The sequence below is a fragment of the Haemaphysalis longicornis genome, unplaced genomic scaffold (assembly GCF_048455015.1).
Source record: "Haemaphysalis longicornis isolate Haplotype H1 unplaced genomic scaffold, Haemaphysalis longicornis Haplotype H1 scaffold_3, whole genome shotgun sequence".
In the NCBI taxonomy this organism is placed as follows: Eukaryota; Metazoa; Arthropoda; class Arachnida; order Ixodida; family Ixodidae; genus Haemaphysalis; species Haemaphysalis longicornis.
In genome coordinates this window covers 220578397-220594804 of record NW_027526335.1, presented here as the reverse complement: position 1 = coordinate 220594804, position 16408 = coordinate 220578397, and the positions used below count along the sequence as shown (strand labels likewise).

At 48.0% G+C, this 16408-nt stretch overlaps 2 protein-coding genes across 7 annotated transcripts in view; one reads left to right on the top strand and one right to left on the bottom strand.

The window, feature by feature from the left end:
• The window catches only part of LOC144175991 (uncharacterized), a 52072-nt gene extending 41583 nt beyond the window's left edge, over positions 1-10489 (top strand). For all 6 annotated transcript variants that reach the window (XM_077705069.1, XM_077705073.1, XM_077705071.1 and 3 more), the window contains 2 exons: positions 8515-8538; positions 10366-10489. Coding sequence is in view for 4 of the 6 variants with exons in the window: in XM_077705072.1 (XP_077561198.1) it covers positions 8515-8538; positions 10366-10450 (109 nt within the window). In the remaining 2 variants the exon portion in view is untranslated. The remainder of the gene's footprint in view (positions 1-8514; positions 8539-10365) is intronic.
• The window catches only part of LOC144173712 (uncharacterized), a 228750-nt gene that overhangs the window by 172844 nt on the left and 39498 nt on the right, over positions 1-16408 (bottom strand). The window lies entirely within an intron of this gene.

Below are 16408 nucleotides of genomic sequence, written 5' to 3'. Positions count from 1 at the left end.
GTGGTTGGGAGTGGCCTTCACGAAAGCCTACTCCTTCCTCATCGGGATGGCCAGTAGTGCTCACTGCGACGCCTGCGAGGTTGAAGAGACAATCGACCATGTGCTTTGTTGTTGCCCCGAGTATTCATCGGAAAGACGCGTTTTGGCAGCCGAGCTCAGAAGATTGGACAATCAAGAGTTCAAGCTAGAGACTATTCTAGGACAAAGATCCCTACAATCGACTTCGCAGAAGGCAACAAAAGCCCTTCTGCGTTTTATGAAGGACACAGTTTTAGCTGAGAGGCTCTAGTGCCCACGAAGGGACTAAAGTGTGTGCGCGACCCCGCTCCTATCCCCCCTTTTTCGCCTGCCATCTCTTTTATCCCCTGAACACCCCTTCCCCAGTGCCGACTAGCAATCCGGGCTCTCAGCCTGGATAACCTCTCGGCCTTTCCTTTCGCTTTTCTCCTCCTACTCCTCCTTGCTCAAGGCTCTCAGAGCACTCCAGGATGCTACGGGCTACGCGGGTATTTGTCGTAATAGAACGACCCTTAATTCCACATGCTTGGTGTGGTCCGACTATTTCTTTCACTACTAATTGAAACCGAGCAGCTAAGACCTTCATAATATCTTATAGTCCACATTTGAGAGACTAATTGGACGGTATGCTGTTGCATTCCTAAGTTTAATGGCATCTTCAGTCTTTGGGATGAGACCTGTGTGAGATAGAGTGAAGGATGGTGGCAGTCTGTTGCTTTCGTACGCTTCGGCGTAAACTTCACATAACACTGCGCTAAGTGTGTCTTTAAAGGTCTTGTAAAAACACGCGCCTAGGCCATCTCGGCCTGGTGTTTTACCTGGGGTTAAATCATCAATGGAACTCAAAATTTCATTGATGGTGATTGGCATCTCAAGAGTAGCCTTCATGTCGTCTTCTATTCTAGGCAGTAAGTTCAAGAATTCGTCTCTGAAATTAACGGTGTCGTCCTTATGAACAGAAAAAAGGGCTTACGCGAAGACTTGGAAGACAGGTGGTGTACTCACCAAGCACATCTACGGGTTTACCCCCTGCGTTCTCGCTGAATGCCACGTGAAAGCGTCATGCGACCACTCACGCCCGTCTAGCGGCCCTGTGCGCACCTTTCTCATGTGTTAAGAGTTACAAAAATTAAAGGAAGCTCACAGCTATGCATGGCATCTGACTTCTAGTACGCCAATGTGCTAAAGCCTGTGGCCTCCAGTGTTCACGTAAACAATCACAGCTCCTTCTCGTCTGCCCTCACGCCAAACCAAGGAATACATGCAAATACTCCTTGATGGCCAGGCCATCACTCCAAGCCCCAGCATCAAGGTCCTGGACCTACATCTGGAGCCTAACACCAAGAGTGATGTCTCCTTGCAGCGCCTCAAAAACAGCATTATTCAAATCGTACACATGATCAGGCGAGTTGCCATCAAGAAGCCAGGCCTGAAGGAATCCAGTACCTTTCGATTAATTGAAGCTTTCTTCCTCTCGAGAGTTACTTACGTCAACCCCCTGTTTCCTTCTCGACAAGGAAGACATAGAGATGCTTTATATAATGATTATAAAAGCGGTCTAGCAGGCCATTGGTCTTTTCATGACTGCGTCCACACAGAGGCTGCTTAGCACGGGGCTCCACAACACGCTGGAAGAGCTGATAGAAGGCCATCTTTATAACCACAAGGTCCGACTCAGAACTGCGATGGGTAACCGCATGCTTCACCAGATTGGATGGGCAGCCCAGAATGTCACTCCGCTTGACGTACTCCCAGACGCTTGGCGGCTAAAACTAAAGATGCTCCCTTTGCTTAGAAATATGAACCCCTCACATGACGAGGGTCACCGAAAAGTACGGGCTCAAGCGCTAAACACCACCCTCGGTGGGAATCATGCAGTTATCTACACAGACGCCTCCAAACATCGAGGGCAGCAATACGCCATCATGGTGGCTACCTCCAGAACCAACCTCCTTGCGTGTACCTCGCTTAAGACCTAAGAAATGACGGCAGCAGAAGAGGCAGGCATCACCTTGACTCTCGCTCAACCAGGGGTTCGTAGGGTAGTCATCGATTCCCAGCAAGCCTACTGAATTACCAGTAGGATTGGGTGTCCTGACCTGCACTGCGCCTGCTAAAAAACCACTCCCCAAACGGTTCCATTCAGCTCATCTGGACACCCACTCACGCTTCAATGGAGGCCAACAAATGCGTCCACCCAACAAGCTTGCGCTTTTACCTCCCGTGCTATAGTACTGCACGAGGACAGTCACCCGCTTGTCACGTTCAGGGAGATAACTCAGGATTATCGCCTTCTGAGACAGACCGTACCTTCGCCTTACCCTGACTTTTACAGAGAAGAAAAAACTACCCTACGGCTCATACAATCCGGGCTCCTTCCCACAGTCTACTTGTCTTCACTTAATGTATCCGAATCGCTACGACGATTAATGTAAATTTTGCTGAGAAGTACGGACACTCCGCCCCGTGATCGGGGTGTACGACTTTCGCCCTGAGCACCCTCCTCTCTTTCCGTCATCTACCCAACAAGAGCAATGGGAGATGCTGCTGTCCAGGCCCTCTCTACCTACCCAGCTTCAGCGGGTGGACAGAACACAGGCCGTGCGGACTGCATATGGACCCCACAGAAGAAGGAATCACTCCCCAGGGCTGCACTCTGGGCCGTTCAGAAATCTGAACAGACGTATTTATTTCTCCTTCTTCTCTGCCTCAAACCTCGTCGCCTCCGTCGGCCGCGCAGGGACGGAGAAGACAGATCGTCTAACACCGGGTTGGAGCTTACTTTAATTTTATAAAAAAAAGTTTCCGCTTTTGTGCTACACCAATACAACTCAACCAAACACCGTTCTCATGCTTCATGCATTGATTTACCTTAACAAGAATATCTCTGAAGTAATAAATGGTGGGGTTAAGTCATTTCACTTCTTTCTGGTTTTGCTGTTTGTAGAGCGATGTGAGTGAATTTAAGTGACGTCGCATGGGTAATCGTTATGGGTACCGTTTACAGCTTTGCTTTCCAACCACATTCACGGGGTGAGATTGGCGCGATTTTTTCAATGATTTTTCACGATATGTGATTGCAGAGTAAGGGCTGCCTCCTGGAATAGAAAGGGTGCTCCAGGCGGGCCTGCACGTTCGAGCCAAAAAAAAACTTGAACAAGCTGTGTCTTGTTCTGTCCAAGATTTCTGGATATGAAGTTCTTGCTCTCCCCTGCAGCAGGCTCGTGTTGCGTCAGCTGGTAAAGAAATGAACTCATGGCGTCGGCACCAATTACGTTCGGAACTCTTGTCCGTGAATTGGTAGGACGACGGTTGAGGTTGGCGATTCGGTATTGTAGGGTAATTAGTTTCGCCACCGGCAGCACTCCCTTCTTTCGGCAAGTTATGTAATGCGTAAGGAGCGCTTTTTCCCAAGGAAAGCTCTCGGTGTATAATTCAGCATGCTCTACCTCCTTCTCGAATTCCTCGTCGACTACGTCGATTATGTCTGAATCCAGTTTCGTTAGGTTTATCCGTGTACGCTCGAGATTTTCGAGGCACATTTCGAGTTTCCAGACAGCGGATAACGGCGTAGCGATTCGGTCAATATCGGTAAGAGTAACTAGGAATTCTGCACGGGCCTTGTTTCGCAACGAACGCAGAGCGTCCAGCTCACTATCCTGCTCTCGGTAGCGGTAGTCTTTGTGCCAAGCATGGTGGGCTGGCCGGGGCGTGGCTTGTCTGCGTCGGCAAGAGAGTGGCGGCCACCTTTTGTCGGTGCACCGGGGATGGGAACGCCAGGTGTCGGTCGTGTCTGGTTAGTCATAGGTCCCTTGAGGCCGGCGGTAGGAACGCGAGTGTTGGCGTCGGTGCCTTTAAGGGAATCTCTGGCAGGAACGCCGTCGCTGTCAGCCACGGTGCCCGGTGGCTCAGGGTGAGTTGGCGGTGAACGGTACTGGGTCTCACTTGCCTGCAGCCACTGGCATGTCTGCTTCTTTCCCCGTCAGTCCCTGGTTTTCTTCCCGGGTTTGTCGGCACCAAATCTCATGGCAAGAGAAGACAGGCAGCAGGGTTCGGGGGCACGGCTGACCGGAACGGGGTTCTCATGTTTAATGACATGATTATGCACACGATGGTGATAATGGGGATTCCACAGCAGATACCCGACAGAAGGGATTCAACAATAAGCGCATTAGCTACTATTGCGCTTAGCAACAAGCAAAAGAAACGTCCGGAAATTTTGTCTCTTTTTTAAACATTGACAGAGCCGATGGGAGCTGACTTGCAGTACCTAGCAAATTAGGAGGCCATGTCACTGACATAAATTGGCTGTGTAGGCCATAGCTTTAAAATAAACGTTCCTTAGCAGGCTCGGATAAGAGAGAGAGAGACGTATTATAGATTGTACCGATATAATGCATGTTCGAGCCTGCCAACTGGGAAGTGTTTTCTGTGACCGTTGGAAAAGGTTTTCCTCAGTTAGGACAAGAAGACCATCATTCTTGAGCGGTGCTGTTCATTTAAAGTACCTTGTGGCGCCTTGCATCCAATGTGAAACTTTTAGGCAACCTTCACCTTTCGCACTGCAACATCATTAATAAATTCCCCTTCGATGCTCTGTTGAGAGCATTTGGGAAGTTGATTCTGGCGTCAGACATTTCTTTAATGGAGTCAGAATATTGCTTGCGGCAATGTAAGCTTGATGACCTCCGTGACAAAGAATTTATTCGGCGCCAAAAGCAGTGCTGGTGTGAGAATGCTTCCGCTGCTGTCGCAAATAGTTATTTTACCTCTCACACTGCCAGTTTCAAAAACAGTGGTTGAATGAGTTTTTAATCACGTATAAATCTAACGAAAACAGACTTGCGGAACAGGATGTCCCTAGATAGGTTTCGAGAACATCGTTCGTGTAGAGTATGGAGTCATGAGATATAGCAAGTGCTGTAACGACCTCACACCATCCGAGAACGTTTTGGAGCGGTTAAATACCACTACTACGTACTCAGGTGCAGCTGTTTGTGCTCCAGAAGAGTGATGTTTTGTCTTGCACTCATTCTGCGAACATCTCAAATCTGACATCTGACAAATAGCAGACATGCGAACAAACGTTTGAATTGAATCATCGCACTTTTCTGATTTGGCTATTTCGGATGTTTCTGTGGGTCGACATTGCGCTGCTTATGGGATATGCGACTCAAATATTTGGCGGGTTGCCCTGTGAGAGCCTCGCATCCCTGCCGGCTGCCCACGGTAGTCACCCTCCTCGTAGCAGGCGCGGTGGGCACCAGCCGTACTTCCTAAGAAAAGCGGCCTGGCGACGTTTGACCGGTCAACTTCCCCTTCGCCTGCGAATAAGCCACGGACTCAGCCTAACAAAAATCCCTAATGGCCGTTCCCAGTGCGCACACTTTTCATTCTGCTCGCAAGTGTGAATGAGTGAGTGATCTACTCGAGACCAGCGCAAATATGCATTGCGTTCACACCGTTCGGCATCCCCAACGACATTCCAGGCATGGCGCCCTAACACACGCACTACGTTCGCCTCCAGCGGCGGATAATCACCCGTGCAGTGACGCGGGAAACACACTAAATTTATTTGACACTACAAGGGGCCCAGTCTCCCAAAATGTTGGTTACAATAAAAAACGCGCAAATCTTACCTTCAACCACCTCGCGGAGGCACAACCGCGTTGTTTTTAACGAGCCACTCTCATTAGCGATCACTGCATTTAGGCCTCACGTCGGCTCGCTGCCCTATTCCGTCGGCTCGAAGGTCCGTGACTCAGAGGTGACGTTGCAGTGCGTCGCACGTTAGTCTAGGCTGGTTCCACAATGTTCGCAAAGAGCTTCGGTTGTCGGGAAGCACTTCACACCCATTCGTGCGGCTGCACGTTCACACAGAGAATACATTTTCGGGGACGCTAGAGCTCACATGGCACACGACAACAAATGGCAGCCATTTTGTAAGGCGGGGTAGAGGAGGAAGGTGCGAGGGAGGAGGAGAAACAGGAGGAGGCGCGTGAGTTTTAAATGCAGAGCATTTCAGTAACTCACGATGTCACCCGCCTTGTCCCGTCGTAGTCCGCACCGTCGTTGTCCGCACCCCTCCCCCTAAACTATATAAAAGAAAATACTATCCGGCCCCAGGTTTCGATCCCTCGACCCTGCGGGCGGAACGCAATGTACATGGTGCTCTACCCACTGCACCACAAAGCCGACACAGAACGGGACGCTACGAACGCGCCTTATATCCTTGGCTCATTCAAATTACTGCTGACGAGCGCTCTCTCGTCAGCAGTTGCCACAAGTGCAACAACATTAACGTAACGCGAACTACTTAACGTCGTGCGCCCCCGGAAATGCTCTGCATTTAATCGTGCCCCTCGCGAGGGGGATGTTTCACTGCGTCTTCCTACTGGCCAGTACACTCGTCGCCATCTGTCGGATGTTGTGCGAACCCTTTGCGGCTGATGGCGCGCGATTTGAAACGACATTTTTCGGTGCCTTTAAGATAGTGTTCGCAATGCGTGCGAGGAATTTTTTCTTTCCCTCTCATATGAGGCGAGAAGGCAGGGGATCTCCAAGCAACTTTCCGCAGCCGCTGTCTGCGGCTGAAACCTGTCTGAATGAACAAAAAGCCGTGGGGGATGCTACACAAAGAAACGTCGCACAATGCGACGGGACACTTCTCCACCCGCCCTTGGGGACAGTGCCGCGGGGTTTGCCTTTTACATGCCAATTTGAAGACAGGCTTACCTGCTCCTCTTGACGAACAGAATGAGGAGGACTCTCGAGCGAGATTTAACATTATTTCATAAGGCATGACTTTGAACGAGACTGATCGATCGTGATGCACGAATCAAGGAATGCTTTATAACCAAACATGAAATACGAGTGACTACACGTCCAGTTTTATAGTAGTCCGGGATGTAGGGAGAAAATTTGTCAAAAACACCAGTGACATTTTTTTTTGTAAAGTAGAGCTTAAACGTTTTGATTCACTATAGTCAGAAATATCATGCTTCGATGAAAAAAGAATTGTGGGCAACTTAACCAGTCTGGCTGCAGGTGCGTACCGAATAACTACTGCTGTGTGGTCACATAACTACAAAAAAGATTCTTTTTTTTCGTACATGCATGCTTTAATCAAGCGAGTTACGCCTGCAGCCTTGAGCACTGTTAGCGAACACGATTACGTAACTTAATTCTCGCCTGATCGCCGATAAAGCATGCCTTCGCCAGGAACGCCTTCGCACATGGAGTCCATCTTCCACCCCTCCACCGTTAAACGGCTCCAAAAATGACAGTCTTACGACTAGAAATAATGGGATATCATTTCACAGTAAATCACTGGATATTAAGTAACACGGCTAGAAAGTGCTGTTTCTAATGTTTTCTAAACTGTTTTCTGAGTGAATCTAGAGCAATCTCTTCCCTGCCCAAATAACCACAACTTAATAGGAAATAAGCCACAACGAGTAAAATCAATCGCCTTTATAATAGGTGTTGCTTGAAGTGAAATAAAGAAAAACATAACAATGGACAGAAATCGTAAGATAAACTTTTGAAACGCGGCATTAATAAAAACAATTCAGTAAGTGCAGTAAATAGTCTACCAAAATCGAAATACGAAAATACGTTCAAAGCGAATAAGGCATACAAGAACCAGACAGAAGTCGGTGGCTGGTACCAACAAGTATATTTTACATAACCTGCTCGAGACAGCGTACCGCTGGCGTTGTCTTATTTAATACTCCCGTTTGGACAAACGTAGTATTCACAGCTAGATACTGCATTTTGTGTGGAGGTACAATCGTGGTACATTCGCCTATTTACGACGGCTCGTGGCCCCCGGTGTAATCTAGCAGTCTTTCCACCATCATACTGACACACGTGGGAGCCGGCCGCCTGCCGTCAGGAGTTTCTATTTCAGCCAAAAATCTATTCCAGCCAAAAAAACTCCTATGCAGGCTAATTTGTGTTTTGTGTGTAAGCGGTAAGGACGGTCAACAAGTTCTTAAGTTCACTTTGTGTGTGCGCGTTTCACTGTTTCACTGGCCGTTGCACTTATGGAAACGAGGCCAACCGCCTTCATCGAGAACGCCCTCGTTTATTCCGCACATTGAGACTCTTACGAAAAGAACGGTATGTGTTTGTACGAGACAATAGGCAGTTTTAGCATATCGTTACCGTGTTTGCGTTACCGTTTACCGTGTTACCGGAAGCCGCTGGTGACGGCGAAGCCTGTGCGGGTAAGTTACCGTTCGCGGTAACTCTCGCGCTGCGCAGTCGACGCCCGCAAACACGGTAAACGGTAACGTAAACATGGTAACGCTATGCTAAAACTGCCTAATATGGCGCAAAACTGCTGAAAATAGCGAGACAAAATACTTGGCATTTTCCTAACATTGCGCCCCAAAAAACGCGAACACTGGACGCCCTCGTGCCCTTATCACTTGAACCTCGGTAGCTTTGGTGTCGGCTGATCGCCTTCTTTTTTTCTATTTCTGTTCGCAGGCGCCGCACGCTGGCTTCTTCACGGTAAGTTCGTCCCAGGAAGTTTTCCCACTCTCAGTCAATGTGAGCGGAGCGCGCAGTGTGCAGTTTCACTTTCAAGAAGGCCATCTGTTGGGCGCACAAGAAAATTGAGTCTCAAAAGTTGAGGTCCTCTATGGCTAAATAGTATGTGTAGAATATGAACAAGGGGGCTAGATGATGGCGCCTTCCAGACGGGCAATTGATCCTGCAATGTGTTCGATAGGCCATTATGAGTGAATGCGGAGAGTGGTTGTGAGAGGCAAAGTACTGATTAATTCACTTTGGGGTTCAATGTGCCGACGCTACACCGACGATGAGGCGCGCCATAGTAGAGGGCCCCGGGTTAAATTTCACCAAATGGGGATCTTCAACGTGCGCTTAAATCTCGGACACACGGGCGTTCTCACTTTAAGCCTCCATCAGAAAGGCGGCCGCGTTTCGGGGAATCGAACACGCGTCCTTGGGCCCTGAAGCACAAAAGGGCAAAATACTGTGAACTTTGCAAAGAGATCATATGCGACCTGAATAATTCCATAGAATTTAACCATGAAAGGCTCTGTCATGTCATCGTCATATATCTGGAAATTATTTTAAAAGTACATTCAGTGATTCTTAAAGGTTTGCCTTAGTTAAGTCCAGTCTCACAAATTTGTATAACCCACAGAGGTGTTTGTGAATACCTCTGAGGGGTACGGTCAATTGAGAAATTTCTAGCGCGGCAGAAATACAACACTGATGGCGTGAAGAATCGCGGAGGGGTTAAATATTCCGCGAACTACAACAGGATCTTTTCTATTTTTGTTGCGTTCTTGACCCTGTTTGCAGTCCTTTTCGTTTTAAACGATCACAAGGTCCAGAACAGCTGCGCTCTAGAGTGACTTTCTAACGGCCTGACCGAGTTTTTTTTTATTTGCACAACGAGGGAGGTTTCTTGTCTCGCCGAACTGCTCAGGTGTAGTTTGGTGAAAAGCGCTTCGCTGCACTCACTAGCAAACCACTAAAGGTAACTGGTCACTTTGCTTGCGATGTTTCCTTTGTTTCGCTAATTTGCAAACGAACATTTTAGCACGCGCGATATATTTCTAGTTCCCAGCGCTTGACCCTGTGCAGCAAGTGCTCGTGAATGGCTTATTACTGGAACAAACAACTTAGTCTGACCGCGTTTAGGCACACAGCATCTCAGTAGCTCAAAATTACGCGTTTTAAATCAGAATTTTTATTCATTTCTTAACAAAGTGGTGAGTTGGTCAAGTTTGTTGATATAAGTCATAAGCACTCAAAGACGCGAGGTAAAAGAGACGGCCGAAGGACGGGGGATTAGAGCGCCTCATTAAAGCGATCGGTATTAAAGAAAAGAACTTTCCTGCGTATCCTCGCGCAGTTAACAACTCACGTCTAATGTTCCCGCTGTGTGGCATTAACACAGCGTGTAAATTCACTGTTCTGCTGCCAGGCCATCTGTAGAAAACAGAAATAACCTGTCCGTATGCGATTGTAATTTCCAGGACCCCTTCAAATTTTAATGTGCCCTTTTTAAGCTGACATTGCCCCTAAGCTATGCAAGGCACCGTGGACAACGGCCACGCATTACTTTGGCCCTTATAAAAAGTTTCAACGCGCATCGAAAAGCCGTTCACGTGGTCTTTTTCCACATCATTGAAAAACACCCTAGGTCGACAATTCATTATGTGACATTCTTAGCTAACAAGCTACCAGGCCTGAAGCTGGAATTCTTCCAGAACAACAGCGCTTGTCGAAAATAACTGCTCAAGAAAAGCAAAGAAGAGACCCGCCATGTAGTAATAAAACGACGTCTTCTCGTATTTGCAGCCGGGGACTAGGGCCGCTCTTCGTGCTGTCTTCGCCTTCTGCACGGCGAACCACTAGTAAACCAACGGAAGGATTTCCGCGCTGAATAAACCTGTTCATCTGAATAAATGTGTCCATGTTTCCACTACTGCCGTCGAATCTGTGCTATTCTCAATTCCCAGTGCCTAACACTGATAACACTGCCACGCTTCGCAGGGCACACGTGCTAACAATCTAAATGGAATTTTTTTCGCAACTGTGAAGTTCGAAGCGGAGACCATTATATCACGTTTCACCATCCTGCGAACACCCAGTATGCAGACACCACGGGTGGCAACACGCATTGCGAAGCCGGCATATAGTCATCAATGGAATAGTATAAACGCTTGTAATAATTGTAATTCCCTAACGGAAGTATTGCATTTTTGAGACAGGGTGCTTGAGCACCATAATGATGTGTTCGAGAATTAATTCTGCGAAATCCTGATCTCTTGCTTTGTTGCACCAAGTACGATAAGGAATAAAAGGAGCATCCCTGTAGAAACTGACATGCCGTACCTGCTCCCATCACTATCCTTTTTATCGACACAGGGTTTTGGCTAAACAACAGGCATCACCTCGGGTATTTTACAATGTAAAACGCAGCGCCAGCTTCCCAATGGGAGTGAGTGGTACCCCTGCAGTGTCCACGTGTCGTAAGGTGGGGCCCCTACCTTAACCAGGATCACGCAACCGTAACTGAATTCGACAGCGGCTTGTGCCTGGTTGCCAAGGCAACCTAAGTTTGAGATTGCCAAAGTAACAGCGCTCTCGCCAGCGTTATAAAACTGAGACCAGCTGCGGATCACGTTTTGTCAACGTTGCCACTTTCCACCAAGCGTCGCCCCTAGATTAACCGCTCACGTGATTACAGCGCTTGAAAAGCTAGCGGTTGGGGGAGAGTGTCCGGAGTAGAAGGAGAGGGTTTGGCTGGCCGGTCCGGGCTGATGCATTTGGCATGGTAAAAATACCGGAGGCGATGGAATCAGGTATATGGAAACGTTCTTTCTCTGGCATACGTAACCCATACGGTTTGAAAACTGTCTCCCGTTGCTTCGCCCCCGACCAACTCTTGAAAGGAAGAATCTTGAACTGGGAATCTAAAGTAGAACGGTTTTCCCAGTACGCATTAACCCATTGGTATATTCAATTGGTTCTGGCTAACAAACGCTAGGCGTACAAATCACCACAAACAAAATTTCACCGATGGTCCGAGCAAACCTGGAAAGATAAGAAGGATTTTAGCAGCCGGGCTGTTTGGAGGTCGCAGTGTCCGGCGGTGCTTGTCACGCCAGGCGAAGCTGGGTAGAAAGATGGCGTCACCGCTTTGATGGCAGTGGCGCTTAGCGAAAGAAGGGTTGAGACGCGACAAGAAAGTTTTTAACCATGTGCGGGCACTAGGGGAACGCATGGGAGCCACAGAAGGCGGTACTACAGAAAACAATGAGGGCAGATGCTCAAGGGAGAGCAGGTATTAGCATACCTCGATGAAATTGTCATGAAGAAGCCCTGTAAAGTGGAAAAAGCGGCCCCACAGCGTCACAGAGTCGTCACGACGGGGAGGGCGGAGTGCATGGGGATAGATGGGGACAACCTCAAGTAAAAAAAAAAGCAGAGAAAATGGTACCTCAACATACCGCAGTAGGCACGGATGTGATACCAATGGAGTTGATCAACCGATTACGGCCGAAGAGTGAGGAAAAGCTACTACAAACCATCACCACAGAGATAGAAAAGAAGGAAACGCCGTAGACGTAGCAAACAAGCAGGATGAACTTAATGTACAAGGGCAAAGGAGACAGGACTAAGCTTAGCTCGTACATTCCAGTCACGTCGTTGCTGTACGGGTTACGAATGCAGGCAGTGCAACTCGAGCTAGAACAGTGGGTAGAAGAAAGTAGGATACTGGGGGAACTTCAAAATTGGTTTCGAAAGGACAGAAGACTAGATGACAACAAGTTTGCAGTTGGTGAAGATGCAAAACCTATCTTTGTTGTTGGCTTTTTTGAAAATTACAGCGGCGTATGATAACGTAGACCGGCAGTGGCTATAGAATATTATGGAGGACGAGGGAGTAGGGACAAAATTTATAAACTTACTCAGGGAATTTTATCTGCAGAACCAAGTGCAAGAAAATGGCCGCGTATCGCCTCCTTTTGTTGCAAATATCGACGAAAGGCGATAGTCGACTGGCCATCCTGCCAAGTAAATGCCTTCCTTCTCTTTCGGCTCATCTCTGATGCCGTACCTCTCCCGTCTCGTTCCTCCCAAGATAACACGATAGAGGTTTGCTCAACTCAATTTAAATTTACCGCATTCCACTGCTCAAGTCGGGTGCCTCGATGCCAGCGCTGCCGTATGGTGGAGACGTGGGTGAATCGAGGCACACTACTACAACGTCTAGAGAACCACGTTGCCCTACTCCACAAGCGTTTCAAGTGGAACGTGAAACCTATCTAGTGGAACCTTTCATTGCTGCTGCCGTTTGATTTCTTTAATGCCGCCGTGAGCGCGGTCAACAGCAGGCGAAGGGTTTCTGCAGTTGATGTAGCATTCCACTTGCTGTCGCAAAAGCCAGGCATTGATATTTTTTAAAATAAAGGAACACAGCAATAAACTATCACTTATGTATTCATTTTCTGCCTTATGTTTGCGAAATGCCGTGTTCTTGTTCAACAGTGTTGAAAAGCATGAACATTGACACCGGACTTGGATGTTTGTTTGGCTTTGGGTGTATAAGACTGTTACGCAGCTTCTGTTTCACTTTGGCCGGGTTGTTGAATCGAGTCACAGACAGACCGACAGACATACACACAGACCAAAATTTCTGCGCTTAAGTAGCCCAAGAAAGACTATCGCCTTTAAAAACTCTGGTGACCTATAGGACAGAGAAAAACTGAAATCAAGAAGAAAAGTTTCTATGGCAATACGAGCGGCATTGCATTGCTCTTCGAAGCACGGGCGGTGTGCCTGAGAACCCGGGCATACACGGCTATTTACAAGCAGCTCAATGGAACATGTGTCTGCTCCGGCAAAGAAGCGGAAACCATAGATCATATTGTCAGGAACTGCACAGAGGTACGACTACCGCCAGGCGTTGAGGAAACGACGCTGGCGGAGGCTTCAGGGTGTGGGGGCCCCTCAACTCCGGGCCACAGAGGTAATGAAGAGGCAGCTGGAATGGTGGTGGTGGCAGGGAAGAGATCGGTAGTCCGGGGGACCAATCATACGGATCAGAATTTAGAATGGCGTGAAGAAGAAAAGGAGGGGGGAGCGATGGGAGTTCAAAACAGGGGTGAGGGAAGCTGGGGGAGGCAAATTTATTAGTTTAGTAAGTGGGATAAAACAGGCAAGTAGGTTGCTGACAACCAACGTCCTGATTCAAACAGACAGCCACTAGTTATTATCGTCAGTAAGGCCCCCAAAGTAACTAATGTAGCGCCAACCTGTGATCTCGCCCCCTTTCACGCTCACCCGCGATCCTTCCCTCCACCGTGTTTTGTCATTTTCTTTTCCAGCGGCCAAGGCCCCCGCCATTGACCAGCGGAAAAGTTACGTGGTAACTCCGCTGTTTTTTTTTGTAAAGACGATAGTCTTTCTTGGGCTACTTAAACCCAGAAATTTTGGTCTGTCTGTCTGTGACTCGATTCAGCCACCCGGCCAAAGTAAAATTGATATTGCGTAATAGTCTTATATACTCACAGCCAAATGTAAACGTCTAAGCCCGGTTTATATGTTCGTACTTGTCAACTTTAGATAGTTTTAATACAGCGTTTGTTGTTTTGCGTACGCAAAACGCTAAATTTTTGCGTCCCGCTAAGTAAACACCGCGAGCGGAGTTTTAGTAGAACGTCTCATCAGTTTTGCGAAGCGGCGCGGTAATGCATACGGCGGCATCTGTCTAATGTTTAGCGAAATGACTCGCCGGCTAATTTGCGAGCGGAGTGCCGGAGTGCTTGGAGACTTTACGACTATCCAAACAATTGTAAACAAACGCTTTCTCGTTAGTATTGAATGCAACACGGCCCCAGCATGGCATGAATATTCTCTTACCTGAGTACGTTCCATAAAGACACCGTTGAAGTCCCGCGGTACTTCTGTCGTGCAATCGCACAGAACGCCCTGAACCGAATGTCCGGGTTTGACACATAAATTTTATTCAACTTTAAAACAATCCAGAGAGGCGTTTCGAACAGACACAACGTCACGACATGCGTTGCAACTGCGTCTGAACTGCGAACGACCGGCGATCAGTTGCTTCCTCCTGCCCTTCGTAAATTCAGCACTCACCTCGCGCGCGGTTTGCGGGGTGGAACAGCAAGTCACTTAACCCTGGCGCTCAAGCCGAGAGGGCTTTTAGCCACGCACACTGTACATACCCGATGGATGCGAGGTTGAGTCGTACGTCGCTCGAGAAAGATAATCCAGAGTATGGGAAGCACTGTCCACCCGCAGAAACTGAACGTCGGATTTCATCGCGAACGCGCCAACAACACAAACACACACACACCGCTTCGGTGGCTGGCCTGGCTACAAAGCTCCGTTCGGGCAGTCAGCGATGTCACGACGATACGGAGCTGTGCGAGGGGCGATGCGCTAAGCACTCGACGTATTTAAAAACACAGGAGCAAAGAACTTGGATCATCGGGAGCAAATTACTGTCGACAGAAAAGCGGAATCGTGGATGCTTGCCGGGCTACTTGCCGCCATGTTGTAAACGCAAGCGGCACCACGTACGCACGCTATTTCGCTGAAATAGCGTCCCCTCGGCTTCCATCCGCTAAACGCAGAAGCGGCTTAACGTACGGCGCATACGCAGTGAGAACGACGCAAAAAAATAGCGTTCGCTAAGTGTTTGCATACGGTTGCGTACGTTATTCTAAAACTCTCTTTTTTTGAACAAGAACAAGACATTACCCAATTATAAGACAGGAAATTAGTATACAAGGGATATTTGCAGTGTTCCTTTATTAAAAAAGTCATAGATGCTTGGTTTTTCGATAGCAAATGATATTACACATCTACTGCTAGAGTTCCTGTATATGCTCCCTACGGGAGCAGAGTTGCGCATAGGTCCGCCATCTTGACCGCCGAGCATCCAAAGCAGCGTGGGAAAGCCAACCGTCGGGCTTGAAGGAGTCGTGCGCACCGCGCGAGGAAAGCGTGAGCGCGCCCCGACGTCGCTGCTTTTTTTTTTTTTTTTTTTTTTTTTGTAACGCGCGCTTTGCTTTATTATTAGGGGTGTTTTCCTATAACGCATATCCTAATATCGGGAAGATATGGCTGTGCAAAATGTTCCGAAATGTCCCTCCAGGTCTTAACAAACATATATGTGTTATTATAAATTTAACGAAGACGTGACTCGTTTTGCTCAATAAACCTCCATACTGGTTAGATGCCTGGTATAGAATCAGCACGCGCGTATATACACACTGGGTTATTTGGAACTCAACCTACAGTTTTTGCAGTTTATAGTGCATGTCGGAAAACTTTCATGCCCTGACAACGTAAAGTGATGTGACCAGGCATCTAACCAGTATGGAGGTTTATTGAGCAAAACGAGTCACATCTTCGTTAAATTTATAGTAACACATATATGTTTGTTAAGACCTGGAGGGATATTTCGGAACATTTTGCGCAGCCATCCGATATTCTGATATGCGTTATAGGAAAACTGCACTCAAGAGGAGAAGGAGGAGGTAAGAGGAGGAGGGGAAAACTTTGTTTAACAATTAAATCGATCTGGTTAGCCTGGGGAGGGGCGAAGCATGCAGTGCATAAGGGTATTCAAAAATTGCAGGTCTCTCTCTTGCCACACGGCGTGTGGCAAGAGAGAGACCCTTCCAGGCGCGAAGAACAAATCCTATTCTACTCGGGATGGCGTTCTATGATTTGAAGAAAATTACTTTTACACTCTTGTCCTGGACTGAGGACCCGGCCCACTAACCAGATTGATTTAATTGTTAAACAAAGTTTTCCCCTCCTCCTCTTACTCCACCTCCTCCTCTTGAGTGCAGTTTTCCTA